The sequence below is a fragment of the Meles meles genome, chromosome 8 (assembly GCF_922984935.1).
Source record: "Meles meles chromosome 8, mMelMel3.1 paternal haplotype, whole genome shotgun sequence".
Classification (NCBI taxonomy): Eukaryota; Metazoa; Chordata; class Mammalia; order Carnivora; family Mustelidae; genus Meles; species Meles meles.
In genome coordinates, this window is record NC_060073.1 from 8,685,599 (window position 1) to 8,713,121 (window position 27,523).

At 55.8% G+C, this 27,523-nt stretch overlaps 4 protein-coding genes and 1 non-coding gene across 7 annotated transcripts; 3 read left to right on the top strand and 2 right to left on the bottom strand.

The window, feature by feature from the left end:
- The first annotated feature begins 906 nt into the window (after positions 1 to 906).
- NXF1 (nuclear RNA export factor 1) lies at positions 907 to 11,994 on the top strand. Its single transcript, XM_046014375.1, has 21 exons — positions 907 to 1,064; positions 3,415 to 3,598; positions 3,813 to 3,966; positions 4,911 to 4,994; positions 5,120 to 5,224; positions 5,336 to 5,416; positions 5,526 to 5,595; positions 5,740 to 5,828; positions 5,957 to 6,064; positions 6,230 to 6,339; positions 8,157 to 8,193; positions 8,724 to 8,792; positions 8,870 to 8,925; positions 9,035 to 9,142; positions 9,255 to 9,313; positions 9,425 to 9,540; positions 9,660 to 9,702; positions 10,256 to 10,328; positions 10,838 to 11,020; positions 11,467 to 11,527; positions 11,647 to 11,994. The coding sequence occupies exons 1-21, from the start codon at positions 1,037 to 1,039 to the stop codon at positions 11,683 to 11,685; spliced, it is 1,857 nt and encodes a 618-aa protein (XP_045870331.1). The 5' UTR covers positions 907 to 1,036; the 3' UTR covers positions 11,686 to 11,994.
- LOC123950219 lies at positions 1,916 to 2,079 on the top strand. The gene has a single exon (XR_006820208.1). It is a non-coding gene; the product is annotated as a U1 spliceosomal RNA (small nuclear RNA).
- A 103-nt stretch (positions 11,995 to 12,097) lies between the features above and the next one.
- On the top strand, positions 12,098 to 13,199 carry TMEM223 (transmembrane protein 223). The gene is made up of 2 exons (XM_046014381.1): positions 12,098 to 12,433; positions 12,808 to 13,199. The coding sequence occupies exons 1-2, from the start codon at positions 12,136 to 12,138 to the stop codon at positions 13,098 to 13,100; spliced, it is 591 nt and encodes a 196-aa protein (XP_045870337.1). The 5' UTR covers positions 12,098 to 12,135; the 3' UTR covers positions 13,101 to 13,199.
- Positions 13,200 to 13,337: 138 nt separating this feature from the next.
- Positions 13,338 to 15,557, bottom strand: TMEM179B (transmembrane protein 179B). Its single transcript, XM_046014380.1, has 5 exons — positions 15,401 to 15,557; positions 14,361 to 14,548; positions 14,142 to 14,276; positions 13,891 to 13,969; positions 13,338 to 13,681 (listed from the first exon to the last, which is right to left on the bottom strand). The coding sequence occupies exons 1-5, from the start codon at positions 15,539 to 15,541 to the stop codon at positions 13,520 to 13,522; spliced, it is 705 nt and encodes a 234-aa protein (XP_045870336.1). The 5' UTR covers positions 15,542 to 15,557; the 3' UTR covers positions 13,338 to 13,519.
- A 64-nt stretch (positions 15,558 to 15,621) lies between these two features.
- Positions 15,622 to 27,053, bottom strand: TAF6L (TATA-box binding protein associated factor 6 like). 3 transcript variants are annotated; one of them, XM_046014372.1, is made up of 12 exons: positions 26,948 to 27,053; positions 26,144 to 26,203; positions 24,393 to 24,552; positions 23,854 to 23,940; positions 22,976 to 23,126; positions 22,774 to 22,824; positions 22,167 to 22,261; positions 20,414 to 20,488; positions 20,072 to 20,292; positions 19,582 to 19,714; positions 16,526 to 16,654; positions 15,622 to 16,392 (listed from the first exon to the last, which is right to left on the bottom strand). In XM_046014372.1, exons 2-12 carry the CDS (start codon positions 26,149 to 26,151, stop codon positions 15,622 to 15,624), a joined length of 1,881 nt encoding a protein of 626 aa, XP_045870328.1. In that variant the 5' UTR covers positions 26,152 to 26,203; positions 26,948 to 27,053. The 3 variants fall into 3 exon arrangements, with proteins under 3 accessions (XP_045870328.1, XP_045870329.1, XP_045870330.1); XM_046014373.1 differs by lacking the exon at positions 26,948 to 27,053 and adding an exon at positions 26,733 to 26,813; XM_046014374.1 differs by lacking the exon at positions 26,948 to 27,053 and adding an exon at positions 26,437 to 26,722.
- Positions 27,054 to 27,523: the final 470 nt, after the last annotated feature.

Genomic DNA, 27,523 nt, shown 5'->3' on the forward strand with positions numbered 1-27,523 from the left:
GTCCCCCCACGGCTCACACACCCCAAAGGAGGTTCAAGCTACAGAGAACCATCACCGTACTCGTGAGAGCTGGCCCTAGAACTTTGGGGAGGGGCATGGGGGCAGTCTAGGAGAACTCGGCTTTTTCTGACCCAGGCATTGTACTATTTTCTCTCTCCCTGGTTTCTGTTCAGCAGGTGGTCTTGCTTGCATTCTCAGTGCCCAACTGACAAGCTGTAGTTCTCGCACAGCACCTCGGTGGTGGGTGGGGAGGTTGTGAGGACGGTTGGTTGCCAAAGCTGGGAAAATGGTCGGTTCATTTGACTCAGCAACTCTTGGGGAGGATGCATAGATCGGAAATTCATTTATTTCACAAATGTTGAGTTCTTGGTACATGCTAGGCAGGGTACTGAGCCAGAAGCTGGAGGAAGAAAAGCCACGAATTAGTCAAGGTCCCAGCTCTCTTGGAGTTTACGTTCTCGTCTTCTGTTGCCTGATAATCCATTTTATAGACGAGGAAAGCATGGCTTCTGTGGGCTGCTGGCAAAGGGCTGGGCTGAGACTTCAATACTGGCTGTACACCGCTAGGGGTCTCCGAACCATCACTACCGCTCCAAAGACCAGGGCTCCCCTTCCTCGGAAGCCCTTCCCGCGACCCCCTTTCCTGTTCCTCTCAAGAGACCAGGGCTGCAGCAGCTTGCTCTTTGCTCCAGCGTTAGCCCGGAGGTGCTGGCGTAGCGACGGACCGAAGAAAGCAGGCAGCAGGGCGGGCCCACCCGGCCCGCGGTGGCCGGGCAAGCGCAGGTCTCTGGCGGGACCCGGAGCGCCCGACCCCGCCCCCAGCGCGGCTGCCAGCCGAGTGCGCACGCGCAGGCGGCTGCGCTCCTCCGGCGGCACCGCCCACCACAGGGGGACGTCGGCGGCGCGCGACGCAGTTCGCAGAATAAATGCGGTGGCGCCGGGAGTAGGAGCGCTTCGGCCGGAGCGCTTGTGGGTGTTCGGTCGTTTGGCGGCGTTGTGGCCCGCGCCTGAGCCGGTCCTTCTTTCTCGCTGTGCCATGGCGGACGAGGGGAAGTCCTACAACGGTCAGTGCTAGCCTCAGGGCGGAGAGCGAGGCGATCTGGGGTTCCCGGTGGGCGGCGCCGGCCTAGGCCGCAGCCCCGGGGCGGGAGGCCGCGAGAGGCCGGGCGTCCGCGGGGGATGGCGGCGGCGCGGGCCGGGGACGAAGCCATCCGCGGGGCCTATCCGCCCTCGAGGCTGAGAGCCCGGCGATTTGACGCAGGAATCCTGGCGTTGCGAAGAGCTTGGGCTCGGAGCGGGCGGCCCGGCAGTGGGGCGGCGAGATTCCTTTGAACTTTGTGGGTGGTTGATGCCTGACAGTTCAGTTTGGCGGCCAGACTCTTCCTTTAATGTGAGTCAGTGCCGTGCTCATCGGCTACCTGTGTCCTCTTTTCCACCGCGTCCAGTCTCTTGCCCCGCCTCCCCTGCGGCCTTGGCTTTGGCTTTAATATTTTAAACCTCCACACCAACTCGCTGTGCTAGCCCGAACACTGCGCAGGGTTTCGGGCCAGAGAAGTGGTTAGGAGCACATGACAGCTGAGGTTTGAGTCCTGAGTTGTCTTCACCAAGCTTGAGTGAATTCCACTCCCAGGCCTCATCTTTGTATTTCCCTAAGAAGGTAGACTGTACTTCCTAAGTTTGCCCTTGTGTATGTTAAATGAGATCATTCGTATCAAGTGCCTGGAGCCTAGTACCTGGCCCTGGGGAAAGTTGTCAGTGAATATTATTAGTCTTGTCTGCTATTCAGCTGTTTGTTTGGTTTTTTTTTTTCTTCCTGTAGTCATTTCTTAAGGTTCATTGTTTGCAGCCTGCTAGGCATGAGGCAGACCTTCTTGGGAGTCATCGATTTTTTTTTTTTTTAAGATTTTGTTTGAGAATACTTACCTGGCAGGGGAGATACCATGATCACGAAGGTGGTTTTCCCAGGGCGAGGCTTATCCATTGCACTCCGGATGTGCTGACCCCTGCGATTTCCCCAAATGTGGGAAACTCGACTGCATAATTTGTGGTAGTGGGGGACTACGTTCGTGCTTTCCCCTGAAAAAAAAAAAAAAAGATTTTGTTTGAGAGCGAGAACACATGTAGGCAGAGCATCAGGGAGAGGGAGAAGCAGGCTCTGCTGAGTGGGGAGGCGGATGAGAGCCTCCATCCCAGGACTGTGGGATCATGAACTGACCTGAAGGCAGCCGTTTAACTGGCTGAGACACCCAGGTGTCCTTCATTGACCTTTTTTTTTTTTTAAGATTTTATTTATTTATTTGACAGAGAGAGATCACAAGTAGGCGGAGAGGCAGGCAGAGAGACAGAGAGGGAAGCAGGCTCCCTGCTGAGCAGAGAGCCCCATGCGGGACTCGATCCCAGGACCCTGAGATCACGACCCCAGCCGAAGGCAGCGGCCCAACCCACTGAGCCACCCAGGTGCCCCTCATTGACCTTTTTTTTGAGAAGCAATTCTTACACCTGTGTTCAGAGGATCCTGTTCCTGGAGAGCAGTCAAGGACCCTTGGCTAAGCTCCCCAGTTGCCACTAGAACTTGAATCTTAAGAGTTGTCCCCAGTTAAAAAAGCATTTCTGGGGGGAGAGCCTAGGTGGCTCAGTTGGTTCAGCGTCTGCCTTTGACTCAGGTCATGATCCCAGGGTCCTGAGACAGAGACCAGTGTTGGGATCTCTGCTCAGTGGGGAGATAGCTTCTCCCTCTCCCTGCCGCCCCTCCCCACCTACTTGTGCATGCACTCACTTGCGTGCTCTCTCTCTCTAATAAATAATTTTTTTTAAGCATTTCTGGCCAAGGAAATAAAGAGCTCACTCCCAAAACTTCAGTGTGGCAGTTTGAGAACAAGAATTTTAAAGAAGCCAAAAAAAAAAAGTTTTAAAGAAGCTCTTAAATTGATTATATTTATAACCATATGGCATTTGTACTCTGTAGGCAAAGGAAGGAAGCATGTTTACTGAAAGCTGATGTAATGATTATGATTGATTGGTTTTAAGAGATGTGAGAGAGGTCACCACCATCCAGATTTTGAGAGGGGTGTAATAGATTTGGGAGGCCAAGAGCAAGCAGATTTCATGTGACTTTCCAGTTCCACACCGAGTCCACATTCTTCTCACACTTGCATATTGTGCTTCTCCTCTCCCTGGGTTCCAGTTTCTGACTCGTTTTTCTAAAGCTCTACGCTGTCTTCCAGTAATGATTCCCCCATGCTGCCAAGCCACAGAGAGGGTTCTCTCTCTCAAAAGACAGAAGTTTGTGTGGAAGCGGGCTCATAGTTGGTGTTTATGTCATTCGATAACACAGGCTGCTGGATGCTCTGATCGCCACAGCAGGGTAGCCGGACCAGCAACGTGTTTTCTAATCGATGTTCTTTTTAACCGCAGAGCACGATGACCGCGTTAGTTTCCCTCAAAGAAGAAAGAAAGGCCGGGGTCCTTTCCGGTGGAAGTATGGTGAGGGGAACCGTAGGTCTGGAAGAGGAGGGTCTGGCATTCGATCTTCCCGCCTGGAGGAAGATGACAGAGATGTGGCAATGAGTGATGCCCAAGATGTTCCCCGAATACGACAGTAAGTGACCAGTTGATGTGGTTTGATTTTAGTGACCCACTTTCTTATCTGGCCTCTGCTGCCCACACCATTTCTCTTCCCACCTCTAAAAGAGAGATGCTAGGGCCAGCTTAATGCTTGAACAGTCTTAACCGCAATCCTGACAACAGTGTGGGAAGCCTTTGAGAAGACCTTCCTAGTGTTTGTGGACATTTTATTCTCTGCTTTCCCACAGCAACCCCTATCCTTCCCGACCCAACCGTCGAGGTGACAGTTGGCACGATCGAGACCGCATTCACGTTACTGTGCGGAGAGACAGAACTCTTCCAGAGAGAGGAGGAGCTGGCACCAGCCAGGATGGGACCTCAAGAAACTGGTTTAAGATTACAGTGAGTGTCTGGGTGCCTGGGTGGCTCAGTCGGTTAAGCGACCCCTGATTGCGGCTCAAATCATGATCTCAAGGTCACGAGATTGAATCCTGTGTCATGGTCTCCGTGCTGGGTGTGGAGCCAGCTTGAGATTCTCTCTCTTGCCCTCTGCACCTCCCCCCCTCTGAAAACAAAAAACGGTTACAGCGAGTGTCTGGGGAAGTAGATGCAGCAAGGGAGAGAGGGGGCTGGGCTCCGAGTGAGGGTCTTTACTTTTCACGTGACAAAGGAAATCTTCTCCGCTGTTTTCTCCACACTCAGCAGTCCATCCTTTCTCCTAGAACACCGAAGAGCAGGTTCAGGAAAGGAGTAGAAGTGACAAGCAGGATGAGGGTGGGGGGATGGGGACATCGTCTAAAGGCAAACATGACTAAGTCGTTGGGAAGTGGAGGAACTGGTCTGAACGTCTCCGTGTGGCTCAAGCCGAATGTGGGGTTTGGGGTCTCTTAAGGCCCCTGAGGGTGGGCCAGGTCTAAATCATGTCTTGGACCTGTTAGACCCCAAAAGTTTTATTTTCTTGAGGAATACTAAGTTTAAACCGACAGAAAGGAGAGTAAGCAGTCTGACTTGAGTAAAAAACTTAACTGGCTCTTTATTCAGGAAATCTTGTGAAAGTTGGGGCGCCTGGGTGGCTCAGTGGGTTAAAGCCTCTGCCTTTGGCTCAGGTCATGATCTCAGGGTCCTGGGATCGAGCCCCACATCGGGCTCCCTGCTCTGCTGGGAGCCTGCTTCCTCCTCTCTCTCTGCCTGCCTCTCTGCCTAGTTGTGATTTCTCTCTGTCAAATAAACAAAATAAAATAATTAAAAAATAAAATCTTGTGAAAGTTGGCAGGTGTGAAAGGAACCCTGGATGGGTATGCCGGTCAGCCTTCGTTACATGTCGTACCCTTCTCTCTGTCCTCTAGATTCCCTATGGCAGGAAGTACGACAAGTCGTGGCTCCTGAGCGTGATTCAGAGCAAGTGCAATGTCCCTTTCACCCCCGTCGAGGTGAGTGAGATTAGGCCTTCATGGCCGGTGGGACGCCAAGGAAGGCAAGGGGCCAGCTGGACTGGGCGGGGGGGGGGGGATCCTGGGCTCCAAGTCTCACACGCTCCTGTTTCCTCTTCATGCAGTTTCACTATGAAAACACACGGGCCCAGTTTTTCGTTGAGGACGCCAGTACTGCCTCTGCGCTGAAGGCCGTGAACTATAAGATTTTGGATCAGGAAAACCGAAGGGTATGAATGAAGGGCCTGGCCTCCCTGGGGGTTGGTCTTGGCCGGGCATTCCCTCCCTCCCCAGCTCAGGCCTTTCTGGAATTCACCCTGCCCTCCCCATCTGGCCTCCAGATATCGATCATCATCAACTCCTCTGCCCCTCCCCATTCGGTACAGAACGAACTGAAACCAGAACAAGTTGAGCAGCTAAAGGTGAGGCAGGCTCCCGTCACGCGTTTCCACTCCGGCCCTCCCACTTCGTCCATCCCCAGCCCCTCCACACAGCACGAGTGACCCCCGACCCCTTTTCCTTGCCCTGCAGCTAATCATGAGCAAACGATATGATGGCTCCCAGCAAGCGCTTGACCTCAAGGGGCTCCGTTCAGACCCAGGTAGGGCCGGTAGTGGTCATTCTCAGGGAGGTGGAGGCAGAGGGGGATCTGTCGGGCGGGGAAGGTCTGAGAGTGGTTTGGTACGAACTCCGACCTGGGAAAGCCCTCTCAGACTTGCCTTTCCTTCCTCTCTGCTTCCTGAAGACTTGATGGCCCAGAACATCGATGTTGTCCTGAACCGCAGGAGCTGCATGGCGGCTACTCTGCGAATCATTGAGGAGAACATCCCTGAGGTGAGGCCTCTGTCGGGTTTTGAGACGGGAGGACGCCGGGTGGGGCAGGTAGGATGGGGTTGGGAGGCAGGTGTGTCTCTGAATTCCTTTGTCAGCGGAGGTTCCTCTCAACTTCTCCCTGCCCACAGCTTTTGTCCCTGAACTTGAGCAACAACAGGCTGTACAGGCTAGATGACATGTCCAGCCTTGTGCAGAAAGCACCCAGCCTGAAGATCCTCAACCTCTCTGGGAATGAGGTGAGACCTGAGGGCCTGGTCGTGTGGTGGGCGGGATGAGCGAGGGCTCGCTGGCTGACGGCAGGAGGCTCCAGACGCTCGGGGAGGGACATTCGGGGCTGGGGGGTCTCGCTGGCTCTCCTTACCAGGGTCTCCTGCCCGCTGTCTCTCCCCCGCTCTCCGCAGTTGAAGTCTGAGAGGGAGCTGGACAAGATAAAAGGGCTGAAGCTGGAAGAGCTGTGGCTCGACGGAAACCCGCTGTGCGACACCTTCCGAGACCAGTCCACCTACATCAGGTCAGTTGTAGCCTCTGTCTCCCCTCCTGGGGACCTTCACCCCCCGGGAGGCTGAGCTAGTGCACCCTGACCAGTGCCCGTCTGCCGGAGGTGTGCAGCCCTGAGCTGGAACCACGTGTCCTTTGGGAGGATCACGTGCTCCTCCCTTCGTCTGTCCGTGTGTCCCATCTTGGCCCCGAGGTCTCCTTCCCTTCCTTCTCCCCTGACTACCTGTTTGCTGTTCTGTGGTCTTTCCTATTCCCGAACACAGCCTTTTCTAGAGTCTCCCCACCCTGCTGTTCCAGGAAGGGCATCTCCCGCTTTCTACCGTGACCCCGGGGGTGTCTTGCACACATGTCCCATACGTGGAGCTGCCTTGTGCCAAGAGCCTGGTATCCCTGGGCCGAGAATGGCCTCCCTCCGGGGACTTCCTGTTGATGGGCCTTCCCTTCTTTGTCTGGTGCTGGGCCCTCTTGTCATTTTGCCAAGAGGGCCTCATCTCATGGCCCACGTGCCCAAGGCGGTTGCCTGGGCTTTCCCCCTCGTGCCGAGGTTGAGGCGTCCTCGGAGCTGGTGCCATACACTCTGTCTCTCTTGCCCGGAGCTGTGAGCTGGGCCCTCCCTGGAGAAGAAACCTGGGTTCCCCAAGCCATGTGACCAGAGCCAGGGCCCCGCCAGCAGGCGAGGGAAGCCCAAGGCAGGCGCTGGGCGTGGAGGCCACGGGGGCATAGGCTACCGAGGAGACAGAGCACTGACCCTCTCGGGGGGCGCTGCCCCGCCCTCACTCGCACACCTCACGTCACCCTGCTTGGCCCCGGAGGATGGCTGGTTAGCCAGAGACGGGTAAGATTCCTCAGGGAAGGAACAACCTAAGACAGGCACAGTCGCAGAGGGGCCATCAGGAGAGAACTTGGGGGCCAACAGAGGTGGGGCGCAGACCCTCACCCCCCCAACTTTGCAGGGGCCTGAACCCTCACCCCTTCTGAGGGAGGTCTCCTGCCCCCATGGCTGCTTCGCTTCCCACGCCCAGCTGAGATCGGGACCCAGGTACCAGACCGAGACCTGGCCAACAGCATGTGCCCTCCGGCTGCAGCAAGAACCTGTTTCCCGTCTGTACCTTGGACCACGGGGCAAGGGGCAGCCGAAGGAGAAGGCTGTGTCGGGTGTCTTCTTCCCTTTTTCGTCCTTGTTTCGGCGATGCCTCCTTGCCGTCTGCAGTTCTTTCGCCTTTGCTTTGCTTTCTCTTTCTTCTTACTCTTTGCTCCTCCGTCTCCCCATCTCTCCCTTGCTCTGGCCCCGTCCTGCCTTCTCTCTCTTTCTCTTCTTTTCCTTCCCTGTCGTCTTTCTTCACCTCCCCTCTTCCTGACCCCGCCTTGCTCATCTCCCTGCCCCAACATCCTGTGCCATCCCTGTGGTGTGTTCTGGTCTTGGCCACGGCCAGACCGGGCAGAACTGATGGATACCTGTTGAGGCAGCGGAGCCCCTGGGCTCCCACCCCACTCCCTCCTCCCGGGGCTGCACAGGTGAGTAGGTGGAAGGTAAGGGGGGCAGGGAGGGGAAGGAGGTCCTGGCTTAAAGCCTGGGCTGGGAGTGCTGCTCTCGTGGCACTCAGGTCAGGCAGCAAGAAGAGAGTCCGCCTTCAAGGCAGTCATTCCTGGGTGCCCCGGGAGAGGTGGGGAGTGGGGCCTCTTTCCCCAGGGCTCAGAGGCTGGGGAGGAGTGAGAGGACAAGCAGGCTGGGGTGGGCGGTCCCGTGGGCATTGGAGTATTTGCTCCTAGAGCAGCTCAGGAGGCACGGTGGCTCTGAAGCGTCACTCACTCGCGTCCCATTTTTGACAGCGCCATTCGAGAGCGATTTCCCAAGTTATTACGCCTGGTAAGTCTGTAGCTCTTTGTTCTTTACTTTTCCTTTTTTTTGTTTTTTTTTTAATATTTGGTTTATTTATTTAACAGCACGTGCGCATAAGTGGGGGGAGTGGCAGGCAGAGGGAGAAGGGAGAAGCAGGCTCCCCAGAGGGCTTCAGAGTAGCCCAATGTGGGACTCGATCCCCGGACCCTGGGATCATGACCTGAGCCGAAGGCAGATGCTTAACCCACTGAGCCACCCAGGGGCCCGTTAACGGTTTGTCTAACGAGCACAAGCTCTCCCACACAGAAGCTCTCGCCTCTCGTGTGTTTGTGTGACCAGGAATCTGGAGACGTGGAGCCCTTTGAGAATCTGGCAAAGGCTATGATCCTTTTCAGAAAGAGGCCCATAGACAAAAGTTGCCTCTCTCTGGATTCCTGGGCCTTCTGCACATGTCCTTGACACTTGATCTCTGAGCCCTCATTGCTCGTTCGCCCATCTCATTACTCATCCAGCCTTTTCTCTCTGGTCACACTGCTGACTTCCACTTCTTCCTGCAGGACGGCCATGAGTTACCCCCGCCAATTGCCTTTGATGTTGAAGCCCCCACAATGTTACCGCCCTGCAAGGTAGGAAGGGGCAGAGTTAGAACACGGGTTGGGAGGAGAGGATCGGTTACGTGGTCCTGATACCTGTGTGATTCCAGGGAAGCTACTTTGGAACAGAGACGCTGAAGAGTCTGGTCCTGCACTTCCTGCAGCAGTAAGTATACCGCAGGCCCCGGGGCTGGGGAGCGGTGGGCGGGGCGCAGCACAGCCCCCTCTGGGGAGCCAGACGGGGTGTCAGAGTCCCCCTTCTGTGTTGCACACAGGTACTATGCAGTGTACGACTCTGGGGACCGGCAGCGGCTCCTGGATGCCTACCACGATGGGGCCTGCTGCTCCCTCAGCATTCCTTTCACCCCCCAGAACCCTGCCCGGTGAGTGTCCCCACCCGCCTCCTGTCCCGGACCACGCACGCGAGCCCGTGTGAGCCCCTGCTGGCGCGCATGCTGCTCTGACCTGGGCCTCCTTTTCCACTTAATCCTCTAGAAGCAACCTGGCCGAGTACTTCAAGGATAGCAGGAACGTGAAGAAGCTCAAAGACCCGAGTAAGTGCGTGGTGTGAGCAGAACAGCATGAGAAAGGGGGCTGGGCGGGGCTCTGTCTCAGGGCCCAGCAGCATGTGGCAGCCCCTGATCTTGGGCTCTCCTCCCCGACAGCCCTGCGGTTCCGGCTGCTGAAGCACACACGACTTAACGTCGTGGCCTTCCTCAATGAGCTGCCCAAAACCCAGCACGACGTCAACTCCTTTGTGGTAGACATAAGCGCACAGACGGTAAGCACCTGTTTCTTCCCCACGAAAGCCGGAAGTGAAGGAAGGAGCACTTAAGAGGCCTGGGGGCCTCGGGCTCTGGCCGGGAGCCCGCATGGTGACTGATGCCTTTTCTCTTTCAGAGCACGTTGCTGTGTTTTTCTGTCAACGGGGTCTTCAAAGAAGGTAAGAATCTTTGGGGTCCTGAGTTTGCAGAGTGGGGCCTCCCACAGCGAGATTTTTTTCCGTGGCACTCTCAGCTGCCATCCCTCCCTGTCCCTGACCTCCTCCTGTTCTGCCCCCAAGCCACCTTCATGAGGCCTCCCTTCACCTGTTTTCCCTGTCTGGGAAATGGGAAAAGCCTGAGGATTAGGAGGACACAGACCTGGGGTCAGGCAGGTGTGGGCTTCCATTCCAGCTTTGGGCCCTGGATGTGTGGGCAACTTACATTATCTGCAGGCTTCAAATTCTTTCTTGTGAAGGGGGTTAGTAAGAGCTCCGCCCTGGGGAGTCGGCGGGGGGCGGGGGGCGGGCTGACACAGGGTCCGGGTGGGCTACCGGGTGGTGGTTCACCCTGGCCTCTGACACCCCTCTTCCCCTCTCCTCCCCTGTACACATGTGGTCACCTGTCTGGTCTGCTTCAGTTTAGTCGTATGGAGTAAGACCAGGATTGAGAAGCTTTTAGTAAACCTAACGTGGAGCTGGTTCTGAGGGGTCGTTGTTGTTGTTGATGTTACAGTGGACGGAAAGTCTCGGGATTCTTTGCGAGCCTTCACCCGGACGTTTGTCGCTGTTCCTGCCAGTAACTCAGGGTAAGAGTTGGGCTTATCACATGGGGTCCCAGTCCCAATCCGTGGCCAGCATGTGGGAACTGGTGGGGGACGCAAAAGGGGAGCAGGTCCTCAGGATATTTTCAGAATTTCAGAAAGGCAAGGGGGCATCAGGAGGAGGCTCTCACGGCTGTGAGCTCGGCTCTGGAGCCATACTGCCTGTCTGGGTATTTCATCCTGGCGGCCCTGGGAAACTAGCATAAGCTACTTACTTCGTTGTTCTGCCTTGAAGATCCACGGGGATAAGAACTGTCCTGAGGTGGGGAAGAATGTGTCATTCCAATGTGTTTGGCGTCTGCCCCGACACCCGGGTTCTGTGGGAAGGGGCGTGAATGATCAAAGGTGGGGAGGAACAAGTGGGGAGGGGAACTTGGGGGTATTGAAAGAATCTGTCAAGTATTATAAAAGTGCCAAATGTGAGAACAGGAATGATGTTGGGAAGTTGAGGTTGGCTGGCTGTCCAGCTGTCTAAAGTGCTTTTTGTCCCAAAGGCTGTGCATCGTAAACGACGAGCTGTTTGTGCGGAATGCCAGCCCTGACGAGATCCAGAGAGCCTTCGCCATGCCCGCACCCACCCCTTCCTCCAGCCCAGTGCCCACCCTGTCCCCGGAGCAGCAGGAGATGCTGCAGGCGTTCTCTACCCAGTCTGGCATGAACCTTGAGTGGTCCCAGAAGTAAGTGCTGGGCATGTGTCGGAGGAGGGGTAAACGAAGGTAGGGGTGGGAGTGAATGAGTGCTCCTGATACTTTAAAAGCCAAAATTTATAAATATGGCCCGTAAAAAAAAAAATGTGGCGTACGCCTAAATCAGCATAGCAACATTTTTACGGTTCTGCAACTTACTTTTTTTGCTTACCCTGTGAATGTCTTACCCTGTCGTTGAAAAATTACCTTAGTAATTTATAAAAATTACCTTGATAGCTGTTTATCCTTTGTATCCAGTAGACCAGTGATAGACATTTGAATTTTTACTTATTTTTCATTTGTAATACATAGTGCAGGAAGGTATGTAATTTTGGCACACACGGGTGTTTCTCTAGGAAGGATTGTGAAGGGGCGTTTAGTGAGCAGGGTGAGTGCATTTTGGTTCTGATTGTGGTGCCTGTTCTTCCCCACTCCAGGTGCCTTCAGGACAACAACTGGGACTATACCAGATCTGCCCAGGCCTTTACTCATCTCAAGGTAAGTTTTGGGAATTCACCAGAAAAAGACCAGGGATCTCTGGGCCTTGAGAGGGTCAAGCCAGCCAGGGGGCATGGGGGAAAGGGGTTGGCTCTATTGACCTTTTCTTTTTTCCTAAGGCCAAGGGCGAGATCCCAGAGGTGGCGTTTATGAAGTGATCCGTAGACCTGCCCTAGAAGAAGCCCCTGTAAAATAGCCCGTGGATATTGATGTCTTCTTGTCGTGGCTGTTGTCTCCTCCTCTCTGGCCCCAAGGCCACCCCGTGACTGTGACCGAAGAGGAAGGGCTGCTGGATCCCTCTCCTCACCTGCCTTCTGGAAGACTTCTGGAAGATTGAGCCTCACTGGTGCCAGGAAGCCAAAGCTTACTTTGTAGAACTGACACTAAACTCCCCGAAGGACCTAGGTGCTTTGTGTACTTAATCCCAGAACCCGCCCTACTTTTTAAGATAAAAGAGTGATATTGTATTTTGTGTCCCGCGTGCTGCATCGTTCTCGCCGCGCCTGTGAGGGGGGGCCGCGGGGCCGGGGGCCGGCGCAAGGCCTCTAAGCTCGGGGGCGGGGCTGCCGGCCGGAAGTCCCTCCCCGGAAGCGGCGCTGTGCAGATTCATGGCGGCACTTGGGAGGCGGTGGTCTGCACGGGTGTTCCTCGCGCTGCGGCCCCTGCACGACACGGCTCCGCCTCGGGACGTCCTGCTCTTCCAGCATGAACGGGGCCGCTTCTTCGCCGTCCTCGGGCTGTTCTGCGCCGGCCAGGGCGTCTTCTGGGCCTCCCTGGCCGTGGCAGCCTTGGCCCGACCCCCGGCCCGCGCGCTGCCTCCAGACGCGGAACCCGCAGACCGCGGCCGCCTGGACCTGCGCTCCGCTCCCTGGCGCTACAGCCTGGCCGTCGGCTGCGGTGCCATCGGTAAGGCGTGGGCTGGTCCCCCACCACGGGGATGTGGGGCGGCTGGACACGACCCCCCCCCCCCGCCCCGGCAAGGACAGTGCGGGGCTCCCGACCTGGAAGCCCCCCAGCCAAGCTCTCGGACAGGCCTGGGGTGAGCTGTGCCCCTCACCCTGCGAGCTTGGGCAGTTACACCGCTCTGGACCCGTCTCCCTGTCCTTAAAACGGGGGTGTACATGAAGGCTGTTGGGGAGGAAGGATGAACACAGAGTCGGGTAGAAGAACTCGGTAAATGTGACTGTCATCGCAATTTTTTTTAATTCGGGGGCACTGTTAAGGTTGCTGCTTGGCTCTTCAGCAGAAATCCCTCACCCCAAACATTGGCCTTCCTGCAGGTACCCTGGTACTAGGCGCTGGCCTCCTCTTCTCCCTCCGTTCTGTGCGTTCAGTGATGCTGCGGGCTGGAGGAAAGCAGGTGACCCTCACCACTCATGCCCCCTTTGGCTTGGGTGCTCACTTCACCGTCCCTTTGAACCAGGTATCCTGCATGGCCCACCGTGGTGAAGTCCCTGCTATGTTGCCTCTGAAGATCAAAGGCCGGCGCTTCTACTTCCTCTTGGACAAAGCTGGACACTTCCCCAACACAAAACTCTTTGACAATACTGTGGGTGCCTACCGCAGCTTGTGAAGAAACCATTGTGGGTTGCTCACCCCTCCCAGAGGGGACTAAAAACTGAACCTTAGAGATAGGGTGACAATCAGGGTCATGACACAAGGGCGCCCAAGGTTCATGAACAGCAAATAAAAGAGGAGTCATCCAAAGGGCAACTGACAGAACCTCTGCCTTTTGTTCCATGTCTGTTGAGCTCTGTCCTCCCATCCATCTGTCTACAGTGCTTTAACACCAAGAACTCAGTACCAAGAGGAAGGAAGAAAAGTAATATAATATTCTGGTACAAAAAGAGCTGTAGGAAGGGGGGGGGCTATCATCCTGTTTCCCTCGTAGAGGGAAAACAGGCTCCCAGCATAAACAGGGCCAGGAGGGGACAGCAGGACTGGAGGCACTCGGGCAGTCTTTGGCTGCAGGAAGCATTCTTTGGTTCCTCTTCAGGAATGAGAAAGGCGTGGCCCGACCAGAACATCTGTCTCAGAGCTCCACTCGGGGTCGCCCCGCTCCAGAGGCCGGTACGGGGCGGCTTCGGACTTCCACTGCACAACCTGAAGCACCAAGACCACACACCACAAGACCAGATTCACCCAAGAAGAGGTCTGTAGGGAACAGGAACAGGAGTGTGAGGAGTATGGCCATCTCAACTCCAGTGCCACCCACAAACCACTATTCTCTGTTCGCTGTCAGGCTGAAAGCCCTTCAGCCCCTCACAGTCTCTCACTGGAAAGCACCCTTACAACTACAGATGCTTATAGGAATCTGGGAATCCCTGGGTTTCGACCCAGTCTTTCATATCCCGGGACCTCACTTCAGCATTGTGTAGGTTGGAGTAAAACTGCAGGGCGGTTCCAGGGGGTGTCCATGGAATTTTCTGGGCTTCAGAGCAGCTGCGAGGTCAAAGAGATGGTGGTGAGAAGGGGCGGAACATACACAACACTCCCATGCTCAGGTGCCCTTCAGGATGAGAGCAACTGACAGGGACAGAGAGGGGGTTATAGGCTCCCCTCTGCGGACGCAAGGCAGTCAGCCCCAGCCAGGGTTCCCTCCCTCTCCCGTTACCTAATTGTAATGTTCAGGGAGACGATGGATTTGCAGAGAGAACGGGTGCCAAATCGAAGGATACAGGCAGCCACTAAGACCAGGAAGATGGCTATAGCTGAGATGACCAGTGCTATGCAGAGCCCTATAGGGCCTCTATGAGGAGGTAGAGAACCAGCCTTGTGGGTGAGATGGGACTTCTCCCAGCTCAGCCCCCGGCCCTCAGGATAGGGCAGTCACCTGTGGGAGTCCTCGATGCAGCTGCTGTAGACCCAGAAGAGCAGAAGCAGGAGACAGTAGAGGGCCAGGAGTCCAGAGACCCCAGCCACAAAGTAGCAGAGGGATGGGGCCGAGGGTTGGCCTAAGGCCAGGGAGGAGCCATTCAGGGTGGCCACACCATACAGGGGACAGCGGCCACTGAAGGAGCCCTGTGAAGAGAAGCTGCTGAGATGTCTGGTTACCGCCCCAGGGCAGGCTCATAGCGGGTGTGAGGAATAATGTAGCAGAGGGCCACCCTCCAAGTTCTGGATGCAGTCAGTTCCTGTTTCTGGGCCAGAAGAGATGGAGAGGGCCTGCTGGGGAAGTCAAACCTGCTGTGGCCAGAAGGATCAGGAAATAGGCGGTGGTTATAAAGGACAGTGAGCTTCGGAAATGCCTCACAAGTTCTGGTCTCCCCTCTGCAGAAATCCTAAAGTAAAACCAGGACTTGTGTAACCTTCAGCTATCTGCGATGTTTTCTCATCCCTTAAAAAACGACAACCACCTAATAGCGCCTACTTCACATTCATAGGGTTACATGAGCCTGTGTCTACGAAGACGACCTTTGGCCTTTCGGTCAAACCCTTGGCCTTTCGGTGGGGGTCTTCTACACGGCTGTTTTGTCATTCACACACACTGGGCTGCAATCCTGCGGTAGCCTGGCACCTCCGCCACCCTAGGCTTTACTTCCTAGCGGAGCTCGGCACAACAGTGTCTGATTTAAAGGATGAAAGGCAGGGTCTGGGCCGAATTCTGCTGCAGAACTAGGGTAAGGTTATACAGCCGAAACCACCAGGCCGGGCTGTCTGGTGCTGTCAGTCACGCCTGAGGACGCGTCCTTGCGGCGAGGAAACGGCTGTGAAGCAGAACACCGGCCGGAGAAGCCACAGAGCGCGACCGGTGCCCGCCGGGCCTCACCCGGCCCACCGACTCCGAGGGGCAGCACGACGGGACCGGGCCGGCCCGGACAGCAGCACCAGCACCCCACCCCACCCCAATGCCGGCCCCGTCCCGCCCCGCACCTGTGTCCGGGTCAGCGTCGCGGCCGCCACGGCTCCGCACAGGAAGGCGGCGGTGAAGAGCAAGAGCTCAAAGCGCTGCAGCCAGGGCAGCGCCATGGCGGCCCCGCCACCAGGAAGCCAACCGCCCAAGTCCCGCCTCATCCGGCGCGGCACGCGAGCGCGGACACGTCACTTCCGAGGCCGGGTTTTATTTACAGGGGAGGGGGCGGGGCCGCGCCGCTTCAAAGCGGGAGGTACAGCGAGTAGTCCGAGAGCGCCCAGCGGCGGGCCGGGCGGCCGGTGCGGCCGATCATGGGCAGCTTCTGCACGTAGCGCGAGGCCGGGCTGGGCCCGTACGGCGCGGGGAAGGCCGTCTGGAAGAGGCGTCCGCGGCACCGCCTCCCGGCCTGCCGCCCAGCAATGATAAAACGGAAGTGGGGTGCGCCGCGCGGGGCGAAGCGGCTCTTCTGGAAGACGTCGCGGGTGCCGGCGCCGGGCCCCTGCTGCCGGGGCGCCCCCCGCGCCCGGTGCACGCGCGGCAGCGGCCGGCTCTCGGAAGCGGCGGGCGCAGAGGCTGCCGCGGGGCCGCCGCCGCGGGGGCTCTCGTCGCCTTGCGGGCTGACCATGGCGTTGGCCGTCAGCTGCGGCATCTTGCGCACCGAGTCCGGGGCGGCCGCCGGCTCTTTCTTGTCCCCGGGCGGCCGCGGAGTGCTGGGTGCGGGCTGACCGGTGCCAAAGCGGGTGGCCAAGCTGTCCCCGAAGAAGGCGTATAGCTCCCGGTAGATGTCCGCCAGGGTCACCGATGGGGAAGGGTCCTCCGGCCCTGCGCCTCCTGGCGGCAGCGGGAGGACAGACCCAAAGCCTGGCTCCGCGCTGCCCCCGGAGGGAGACTCCTGCAGAAGGAGGCTGTCCCAGGGGAGATCATCCGAGCCCCGGCACCCCCTGCCGCTTGGGCCGCCCTTGTTGGGCTCTGCTGCCTGGGCCTTCATCTTCAGCAGTCGTTCCACAGCCACCTGCAAGAGCAGAGGGACCAGGATAGGCAAGAACTAGGAGGAACCGGGGCCAATTAAGTTTTCCAAAGCAAGGCAGGCTGAGCTGCTGAGTTCAAGCTGGGAAGAAGGGAGGCTGGAAGGGGCAGGCACTCACCAGAATGGCTCCATAAACCTTGTGCCCATCTGCTTTAACCTGGGCGTTAGAGACGGAATAATCATCTAGCACCGCCTGCAGATTTGTCCAGTAAGTGGACAGGTGTGGGTACAGGACTCGTTCCACGGCCTGGAAGGGAGAGAAGGAAGACAGTAGGCACCTCTTTGTTGCTTATGGCCTCTCAAGTACCCTTTCCCATGGAAGACCTACTTTCTATTTCCGATATGAAATTCTTAGCCCGACATATTCAACCAGCATTTATTTGGAACCCACTCTATACCCAAACCCTTCCGAAGCACTGGCGATAAAGGTCAAGTTCAAAGACAAACAATATAAAGTGACCCAACTATCACTGACCCGTATGACAGGGGCTGAGAGGGCATGAGTAATGCCCACAGCTAGAAACAGATTTAATTTGCCAACTATTACCCTATATGCTCTGTAGGCAATTACTATTCCTCCTGAGATGTAAACTGGGACTCAGTTCAAACCACCTGTACAAAAACAACTGATCAGAGACCTGGTCTCTGATTATGTATCAAGTTACGACTTCACAGAGGAGGGGCGCCTGGGTGGCTCAGTGGGTTAAAGCCTCTGCCTTCCGCTCGGGTCATGGTCCCAGGGTCCTGGGATCAAGCCCCACGTCGTGCTCTCTGTTCCGCAGGGAGCCTGCTTCCTCCTCTCTCTCTTTGCCTGCCTCTCTGCCTACTTGTGATCTCTCTCTCTGTCGAATAAATAAACAAAATCTTTAAAAAAAAAAAAAAAAGGACTTCACAGAGGAGGTGACCTCCGTTATGTGCTTTGCCGGGGAGTTCTCCGGCCGGTCATCCACAGCCTGAAGATTTGAAAATGTTAACAAATGGGCAAGTTCCTCGAGAAATAGAACTTACTGCTGACTCAGCTATTAAAAACTTAAATAATTCTCTAACCATAGTAGGTACCTAACCACAAATAAAATCATTGCTAAAATTCAGTCTACAGATATTCAAGGAAAAGAGCATCTCAATCTTATAAAAACAAGAAATGCTCCCACCGTACCTCAGTCTATGAAGTCAGTGTAACCCTGATAATAAAACTCTACAAGGACAGTACAAGAAACTTGTGATTGATTTCACTCCTGAAAACAGAAAAAAATCTCAAAATTTAGTAAGCCCAAAAGTATACAAAAAACGCCTTATATTCCAATAGAAGATTTAGGTTTTTTTAAAGTCTATAGTATAATCTATTGAGTCTATACACAAAAATGTAATGATGGTTTACTATTAAAAATCCATAAACGGGGGGCGCCTGGGTGGCTCAGTGGGTTAAGCCGCTGCCTTCGGCTCAGGTCATGATCTCAGGGTCCTGGGATCGAGTCCTGCATCGGGCTCTCTGCTCAGCAGGGAGCCTGCTTCCCTCTCTCTCTGCCTGCCTCTCTATCTGCTTGTGATCTCTCTCTGTCAGATGAATAAATAAAATATTAAAAAAAAAAAAAAATCCATAAACGGGAGCCTAGGTGGCTTAGTCGGCTGGGCTCTTGGTTTCCACCTGGTGATCTGGGGGTCGTGTAGCGCAAGGTCTGCTTGAGTTGGCTTGTCCCTCCCCCACCCCCTCCCCTGCTCTCGAGTGTGCAAGTGTTCTCTCTAAATAATTTTCTTTTTAAATCCATAAATACAATTAATCACATTAACAGATAAAAGCACCAAAACCTTAGGATCAATCCAAAAATACAGAAAAAGCATCTGATAAAAGTTCAGCATAAATAATAAAATCAAGAATATAAAGCAGTATGAAGTAATTTATCTGAGAAAGGTTACCAATAAACACAAGGTGAAGGTGAGCCTAAGTGGGAAGGATATTAGCACTTCTCTCAAAACTGGAAATGACAAGGGGCACCTGAGTGGCTCAGTCGGTTAGGTGTCTGCCTTCAGCTCAAATCATGATCCCGGGGTCCTGGGATCTAGTCCCGCCTTGGCTCCCTGGGCTCAGCACGGAGACTGCTTCTCCCTCTCCTCTGTGCTCATGCTCTCTGTCACTCTCTCTTTGTGTCTCTCTCAAATAAATAAAATCTTAGAAAAAAAAAATTGGAAATGACACAAGGATCCCCCTTATCGTTGTATGTAGAATGATACTAGCACTCCGAGCAATAAAATAAAAAGAAATTAAAGGCATTAGCTTTAGAAAAGATGAAATAAAGCTATCAGTATATTTACCATATGATCCACATTAAAAACCCAAAAGAGGGCGCCTGGGTGGCTCAGTGGGTTAAACCGCTGCCTTCGGCTCAGGTCATGATCTCGGGGTCCTGGGATCCAGTCCCACATTGGGCTCTCTGCTCTCTGCTTGGCAGGGAGCCTGCTTCCCTCTCTTTCTCTGCCTGCCTCTCTGCCTACTTGTGATCTCTCTCTCTCTCGCTGTCAAATAAATAAATAAAATCTTAAAAAACAAAAAACAAAAAAACAAAAGAGTGAGGCACCTGGCTGGCTCAGTGGGTAGAATGTGCAACTCTTGATCTTGGGGTCATGAGTTCCCCATGGTGCATATAGAGATTACTAAAAATAAAGCTTAAAAAAATACTCAGCACAAGAGGAATTGAGGGATAGTTCCTTAACATGATTAGCACAGTATGGGCAGGGATTCGTGAAGTGGAGATATATTCGTACTTGCCACGTAGGACTTTTTTTTTTAAACAGAAGTTTTTATTTATTTATTTGACAGACAGGGATCACAAGTAGGCAGAGAGGCAGGCAGAGAGAGAGGAGGAAGCAGGCTCCCCGCTGAGCAGAGAGCCCGATGTGGGGCTCCATCCCTGGACCCCGGGATCATGACCCGAGCCGAAGGCAGAGGCTTTAACCCACTGAGCCACCCAGGCGCCCCCACGTAGGACTTTTGAAAGCATGGGACACTGATCTACAGAAAGTCAGGCTACCAACTAGCCTGGCTTCAGGCAAGAACTCTAAACATGGAAACGGCAAGCATAGACCATTTTTATGAGAAAAGACCCACAACTACCACTGTTCTATTTACAAATGGGAGCTCTTATGGCTCTGTCTGCGGGGAAAGGCCAGAGTCCTCACCTTCCAGCCAAGGGCATGCAGCCCCACCACAGCCCCGTAATGAGAGCAGAGAGGCCGCACCGGGTCTGCCAAGACCTTCTGCAGGGAGAGCAGGATCTGCTGATAAAGGCCGCTCACCAGGTCCCCGTGGGTCCTACGGGCGCAGCATTCGGTCAGAGAGGAGAACGAGGCACGGGGCCACCCAACTGGCCTCAAGTCAGGGCACACAGAGAAAATGGCAGTGGCCTGGCACACTGAGGTAAGCAAACAAGGTGGCTCTTTGTTCAGGGACTGAAGACTACCCAAAGGGCTGAAGGACCAAGCCCTTGGCACAGTCGCCATCCGTTTACACAATCCCAGGGTGCCACAGCACAGCGACCGGAAAGCTCTAATGGAAAGAGGCTCCCTGACCTCGCGACATAGGGCCTCGAACCCACACGTTTCCACCCCCCCACCACAACCCCCTCAGCGCTGTGGCAGCCCCCCTCTGCTGGGCTAGGCCCCGTGGTACCAGAAGATGTGGCTGAGCAGGAGGGCGGCGCCATCCCGAAGAGTCCAGTGGTCATTGAGAGGGTTGATGGAGGCAGCCAGCGGCTCTAGGACGCAGTAGAGGACGCTGCCTACCAGGGAGCGAACGTACGGCCCCAAGCACAGGTGTGGGTTCCGAACCAGGCTCCGGGCCACTTGCAGGAGCCGGTGCAGCTGCTCCAGGTCGTGGCTGACAGATTTCACCTGTTTGCAGAAGACGCCGGCTGAGGGGCACACGAAAGGGCTGGGAGGGGGCGGCGGCTCTGTGGGCACCCGCCACCAGCCCTACCCGGGGCCGGGTCACCTCCCCGGCCTGCTCACTCACCCCACTGACCACATAGACAAAGTAAGGCAGGAGGGCCGCAATCTTGGAGTTAGTCTGCAGGTCCTGGAGAGCAATCTGAAAAGGAAGGAGCCAGACTGCCCTGGATCCACCAGCCCCAGCGATAAACGGACAGTTTTTAAAGGACAGCTGAGTATTTCTATAGTAAAATTGTAAACGTTCGCACTCTTTGATTCAGCAACTGTATTTCTGTAAATTTAACCCACTGTAAGAAATAACCACTCATGGGACCCCTGGGAAGCTCAGTCGGTTGGGCGCCTGCCTTTAACTCAGGTCATGATCCCAGGGTCCTGGGATCGAGTCCCGCATCAGGGTCCCTGCTCAGCGGGGAGTCTGCTTCTCGCTCTGCCTGCTGCTCCCCCTGCTTCCTCCCTCTCTCTCTTTCAGACCAATAAATGAATAAAATCTTTAAAAAAAAAGAAAGGAAGAAAGAAAGAAATACCCACTCACAAACATACCCACTCCTACCCCTGTCTGTGACAACACGAAACTGAATCCAACCTAAGTTCCAACACTTTCTTAAAAAAATATATTATTTGTGCTTTCTCTTTTTAAGATTTTATTTGACAGACAGAGATCACAAGTAGGCAGAGAGGCAGGCAGAGAGAGAAGGGGAAGCAGGCCCCCTGCCGAGCAGAGAGTCAGATGCAGGACTCGATCCCAGAACCCTGAGATCATGACCTGAGCAGAAGGCAGAGGCTTAACCCACTGAGCCACCCAGGCGCGCCTGTCTAACACGTTTTTAATGGAGAAAAGCAGCTGTTCTAAAACCAGGTGTTTAATATGCTACTACTTTGGTTTACACTAGAGTAATCACAGTTAAAAATAGGGGAAAAAAGGTAGGCGCTTCTATTAGAGATCCTTACTTTCTAGTTTGTATGCTTTTCTTTTACAAGACTTCTGTAATGAAATGCTGGTCTTACTTTTGTAAGCAGAAAGAAAGTTAAGTAAATAAGAAAGACCATCCTAAGCATGAATCTCTGCAACCTGTGACCTCCAGACTCTTCTGGATAAAGGTCCTCAGGAGGTATCGCAAAGGCAGACGACACGCTGGCGAGGCAGGAGCTCAGCTCCCAGGCCCTCCATCCAGCCACCTGCCCTGCGCCTGGGGAACCAGAGCCGTGCTCCTGAGGCAGGAACGTACGGGAGCGACATTTCCAATTTTGCCGTGCAAGTGGCAGACAGGTGGAGAAGTGGGAGATATAAACCCTCCAGGAGAGGCCACGTGCGTGAGCAGACCACCAAACCAGTGCTGTCCTGATTCTGGACAGGAGGGGACTGACCACAGGTCGCGTCCTGCAGGCCCTGCAGAGTCCCACAGGCTAAAGCGGCAGGGTCTCCGAGCCGGCCGGGCACCCTGACCTGACTGCCTCTACTTCCCATCTCTCCCTCTCACGTCCAGGCAACCAAAAGCTGCCATGTGCCTGTCCCCCTCCCCCCGCCCGGTGGCCGCACGTCAATAGTCATCCTAAAGCGTAGGCTCTGGAATTAAAAGGTGGGGTACTGACCACGTGAGCCCCCCAAATGTCCCAGCTGAGTTGCTGGTTCCAGAAGAGCAAGGGTTCCTGCTAGAGCGGTTAGAGTCTGCCCTGGAGGACCAGCCTGAGAGCAGGACGCCGCCACCCACAGCAGCCTCCAGCCACGTTAGCCTGGCCGTGTGGAGCGGACAGGAAACAGGCATCTGAAAGGGTTTTCGGAGAACCTGAAAGCTGGACTTTGTGTCCCACTCGCTCACCTTCATCAGCTGTGGATCGTCCCCCAGCACAGCCCGGGTCACTTGTTGGTAGTACTTGAGAAGGTCATCCGTCAGCGAAGACACCGCGCTGGGCACTGTACAGGGATGGGCAGGAGGTGGTCAGGGTGGAGAGCGCAGCCCTCTCCCAGCCTCCCCTGCCTGCTCTCCCTCACCCCCCCACGCTCCACCCTCCACCCTCCCCCCCAGGAGCCCATGCAGACAGGACTCCCCGAGCGCGCAGCTTCTCGGAGCAGCCTGTTCAGCACTGACCTTGCCGGCTCTCCCCACCTCTGTGCTCTGCATTCTGCCTCCCACCCGTCCTCCGCTAGGCAGATTCCTGCTCCGTCCTCAATCCCTCCTGGACCCCCGCCGTCAGGGACTCCCGCTGCCCAGACTTGTGCGCCAGCATTCAACACCCCACAACGTGACTGGTTCCAAGACTGGGTGCCTATCTCCAAATCCGAGCCCGCTGGGCAGCCACTGCGCCCCCTCAGGACTAGGCATCAGTAAATACTTGTCAGATGAAGAACAGAGAAATGGGGTACCCCCCTCACACTGGCTCCTAAGAAAGGAAAGCTCAGAGCCCGTTCCCCATACCGCCGCTTACCTGATCCTTGCGGGGCCAGGTTCCCTTTGCCGTCTAGGTAGGAGACATGAACTAGGACCAGAGCAGAGAGATGGGTGAGCCTGGGGTTTTGCCTGTGGTAGCACCACCCACCCGGGTCCTGCTCCATCCACCAGCCAGCCCATCGCCCCTCCTGTGACGACCCTGTTTCTGTCCCCGCCCCACGCAGGGCCTGGGCAGTCACCTCTCACAGCTGTCTCGGCACAGCCTTTAGGGATGTTGGTGGCCAAGGCCAGCTCCACCAGGTTGACCTCTCGGTCCTCAGGGAAGTACAGCTCACCCTCTCTGGCAGGGCGCAGGGGCAGCGCCTCCTGGGACCCATAACCACACACGGCCTGAGCAGAGAGAGGACCAGAGGGCAGGCTGAATCCAGGGAGGGAAGAGGCCCTCTACAGATCCTGCCGGCGAGTCTACACTGAGGCAAGTCCAGAAGTCCTGAGAAAGGGGAGATGCCCCAGGCCTCAAGCCTATTGCTGGGAATCTGGCCGCAGCATCGAGCACTCGCTGGGTCAGGGAGTAGAACACGGTCCCTCCACCCCGATTTGTACGGGCTCTGAGCCCCACAGCCCTCTGCTGCTGGTCCTCACACTCCCCCAACTTTGAAAACATGACTCTTTTTTTTTTCAAGTAGGCTCCATGCCCGATGTGGGGCTCAAACTCACAACCCTGAGATTAGGAGCCACGTGCTCTACTGAGCGAGCCAGCCAGGTGCCCCAACACTACTCTCTTCTCAACCTGACCTCCTCCCCTCAAGTCCCTACCGCACAACAACTATGCAGGACATTTTAATATCCACATGTGTGCCCAGGCTCCTCCCTTACCCAGAATGTCCCCCTCTTCCCCACTTAGCTGAGTCTAATGCAAGCCTCCCTTCAAAGCCTGCATCGAGTCCCAGCTCTTCCAAGAAGGCTCCCCAAACCTCTGGGCCCCCGGCACCGTGGCGGCCATGAGCTTCCCTTGTGCGCACACTGGGTCGTCGTGTCTCTCCGTGGTGCCAGCCCCCAGCAGGGCACGGAGGTGGGTCGTGTCAGCCGAGGCCTCCGCGGCCTGGGCTCGACTCACCTCCACGCTGCTCCATCGGAGAGCCCTGTTGAAATCCTCGACGGTCAGCTTCCGCCGTTTAGTGTGTTTCATGAACTGCGAGCTATTCTGAGAGGGGAGGAACAAAGTCAGGGGACAGGGAGAAGCGGGTATGGAGTCCCCCCAGGGGAGAGAGATAGCCGGGAGGCAAAAAGGACCCTGAAACAGACCAGAACACCTGGATTCCAGTGCTGGTCTTGTGCAAACAGCCCTTAATGTAATGTTCCCTCTCTGGGACCCAGTTTCTCACATGCAGAATATGAACATGACCTTGTGTGGCCTGCCCAGCATGGCTGTCAAGAAGATGGGCACGTGAGACGATGCCCAGCCAGCACTGTTCGCCAGCAAGCCCCGCTGGCTCCAAGGAGGACTCCGGAGAGGGCAGGGACGGCCTCCTCCGTGGCCTTGCCTGGAAGCCCGAGTAGAGGCGGCACCCATACCTGCGTAATACATCCCTGCAGGAGGGGGCGGCCACCGGGAGGGGAGAGCTGGGAGGGTGCGGGGAGGGAAGGGGAGCGGACCTGCGTGGCCTCTCTGAGCCGGTAGCACACGTCCTCTGCCAGCAGCGCCGCCACCTCGTCGCTCAGCTCCAGGCCTGTGCTCTCCGCCATGAGCCGGACCGACTCCCGAGGGATCTCCACAAACCGCCGCTCTTCCCGCTCTGACATGGCTCCGCTGGAGCTGGGAGCCGGGAGAGAAGGCCTGAAAAGCCACCCAGGCCCCCTCCGAGCACAGCAGCCTGCCTCAAGGCCTTCTGAGCCAGGCTCGCTGCTCTCGCTCCAGAAACCCCAAACAAGGCCTTCTGAGCCAGGCTCGCTGCTCTCGCTCCAGAAACCCCAAACAAGGAGCCACGGAGGCTCTGAGTGTCTGAGGCGAAGTGCAAGAAACAGACGAGCCGGGTCAGACAGGAGCGTTGCCTGAGAAAGGGCCTGGCCTTGGGAGTTCGCGGAACTGGGCCCCAGCCGTGCCCTACCACTTCCTGAGTGAACGTGGCCGAGGTCTGTCAGCCTGAGCCCTGGTGTCCCAACCTGGGGAACACAGGCAATCACCCCGGCCCTCCCTAACTCACGGGATTGCTGGGGGAACGAATGAGCTGGTACAGGAGGAAGCCAGGGACTAGAACGGTACCCAGATGGACGACAGAAGATGTACGCATGGTCAGTTACAAGTAATAACGTCATGTCTTCCTCCCCCTGATTCTTGACTACCTACTGAGTCAATGAAAACAGTACTTTCCCCCTTGCTCAAAAGCCTTCAGTCCTTCCCCACAGGTTCTAAAAGAAACTCAACTCCCCGGCTTGACATTCTGTGTTTGGTTCCAAATCCCCACAGCTGTTCAAGCTGACCCGGCCTCCCAGGAAGACCAGCCTACTGTCTTCCCGCCTGTCTTGTGCTCCTCCACCAGAGCTCAGGCTGGTCTGCACCCCCCGCTTTACTCCAAGCCCCCACCCTCTCCTCTTTGCTAAGGCGAAGCCAGACTGCCCTGTAAGGTCTTCCTGCCCGTACGCCACTGGGGACTGTCAGGCTTTCAGCAGCTGGGCTTTCTGCCCATGTGTCTGGTCTTCCCCAGTTTGGCCGCGAGGCCTAAAGGCAGGAACCTGTTCTTCCGTTCACAGGATATGGCAGAGTAAGAATCCAACAAAAACAGTGGCCGATGAATGACTCCGACACAATCAGAAGGCAGGCCCATAGGGGCCAGAGTGCGGTGTCAGCACCATGGGCAGCAGGGCTCCAGTTCCAGGGTGACCCACCCAGGGGCCGCCCCCTCCTCCTCTCTGGCAAGGCTCACTGGGTCACGAGTGATCTCCAGGTCCCTAGATCCAATGGGCCTCCCGTCTGCCTCCCAGTGGCTCCACACTGGCTCGGGAATAGAGAACAAACCTGGTTCCCAGGTCCTGCATGTCCACCGACTTCTGCCAACACTTCTCTCCTGTGTTCTGCATTCCCGCCATGGCCTCTTTCCATCCCCCCCAAAACACCTGCTATCAGGACGTTCATACACTGTCTGCGCTACTGGAAACACTCTCCTCCTTCACTCCCAATCTCTAGGTCTGGTGGACGCCTAAGAGGCTCTCTCAAGTCTCAGTTCAAATGTCACTTGCTCCGGGCCATCTCCTCAGAACTCCACAGTGTCCAGGTACTTTGCCTCCAAAGTAATTATCACAGTTTGTAATTAATTACATATCTGTGTAACTTTGCGATTAACGTCTACCCCCCCCCCACTAGATAGTAAGCTCCACACCAGCTAGGATCATCATGCCCGTTTGCTCACCCTTGCATCCCCAGCGCCGGGCACACTGTCAGCACATAATACGCCCTCAGTGAACACTTGCTGCAAAAACGAACAAAGAATAGCAATTTTTTCTAAACACACGCAATGCCTGAGGCACAGAGCTAAGTGCTTTATGTGGCTCGTACTTCATTTTCTCCTCATTGACAATGAAATAAGTATTATATAAGTACTACGTCAATTTCACAGTCAAGGAAATCAAAGCTCTGAGGGATTAATGTTCAGTGACTTGACCAAGACCCCCCAGCGAGCACTAAGTAGGGAGCAGGGACCACCTTGTTCCGAATCATCAGGAGTGGCGGGCTGTGTGGGGAACAAGGCCTGCATTCCCAGCCCGAAGACTTGGCGTTGGAGACCCGCCAACGGATAATTCTGAAGTTTCTGTTTCCCAGTCCGTGAAATGAGAATATGAAGTCGTGCCCAAGCGGAAAGCGCGGACGGAGTTTCCCTACTGGATGCCCACATTAAGACCCACAAAGTCCAGGCTCTGACCAAGGTCTCCCTCCACCCCAATCTCCTCTCTGCATCCGCAGAGCCACTAGCCACACTGGGAAAGAGCGTGGGAACTGACCGCCACCGGCCTCGGGAGTGTGCATCCCCCCACCACGCCTCGCTTCATCCCCGATCCAGAAGTGGCGGGGTGGGGTGGAGGAGGTCAGGGGTTACCGAACTTGGGTCACGTGGTCAGAGAAGGGGGCGGGCCCCCAGAAGAGCCGGCCCTAAGACCTGTGAGTGCGCGGCCCACAGCGGGACGGGGAGTGCGAGGCCCTGCGAGGACCTGCTCACCTGAGGGCTCCGGGCGCAACGAAGGTGTCTACCCAGACGGCGGCGGTGGCGGCGGCGGCAGCGCCCACTTACCCTGCTCACCCTAATTCCCCCTCCCTGAGCCCAGGCCCCACCCTCCAAGAGCACAGCCAATCGGCGAGCGCCTTGCGAAGTTCCCGCCCTCCCGGGGGCTTCCGGCCAAGCGGTTGGCCTCTGTGAAGGGGCTGTAAAACCATCTGGGCGCGATGGGGTCACGTGACGCCGAGGCGTCGGGCTTCTTAAAGCAACAGCTCTCGGGAAGTTTTGCGAGTAGGTACCTACGGTTTGGTTTGAAAAGCGTATTGTCAAGGATAGCGTCCTTATTCCCTTAGTCTAGTCTGCTCCTGAGTTTCCGAGCATTTGCAGTTATGCGACTTGCAACGAAGCTTTAAACTTTAATATCTAATCAAAGTTTTCTTTGCCCGCTTGGTGGGGCTCAGGTCACCTCTCCAACATCACCTGCACTTCCCTTTCCCGCCATTTGGTTGGAGCTCTTCCCACTGGCTCGAACTCCACGTGCAAGCTGCAGACGCCAGGGCATGCTCACTCTGACACCCT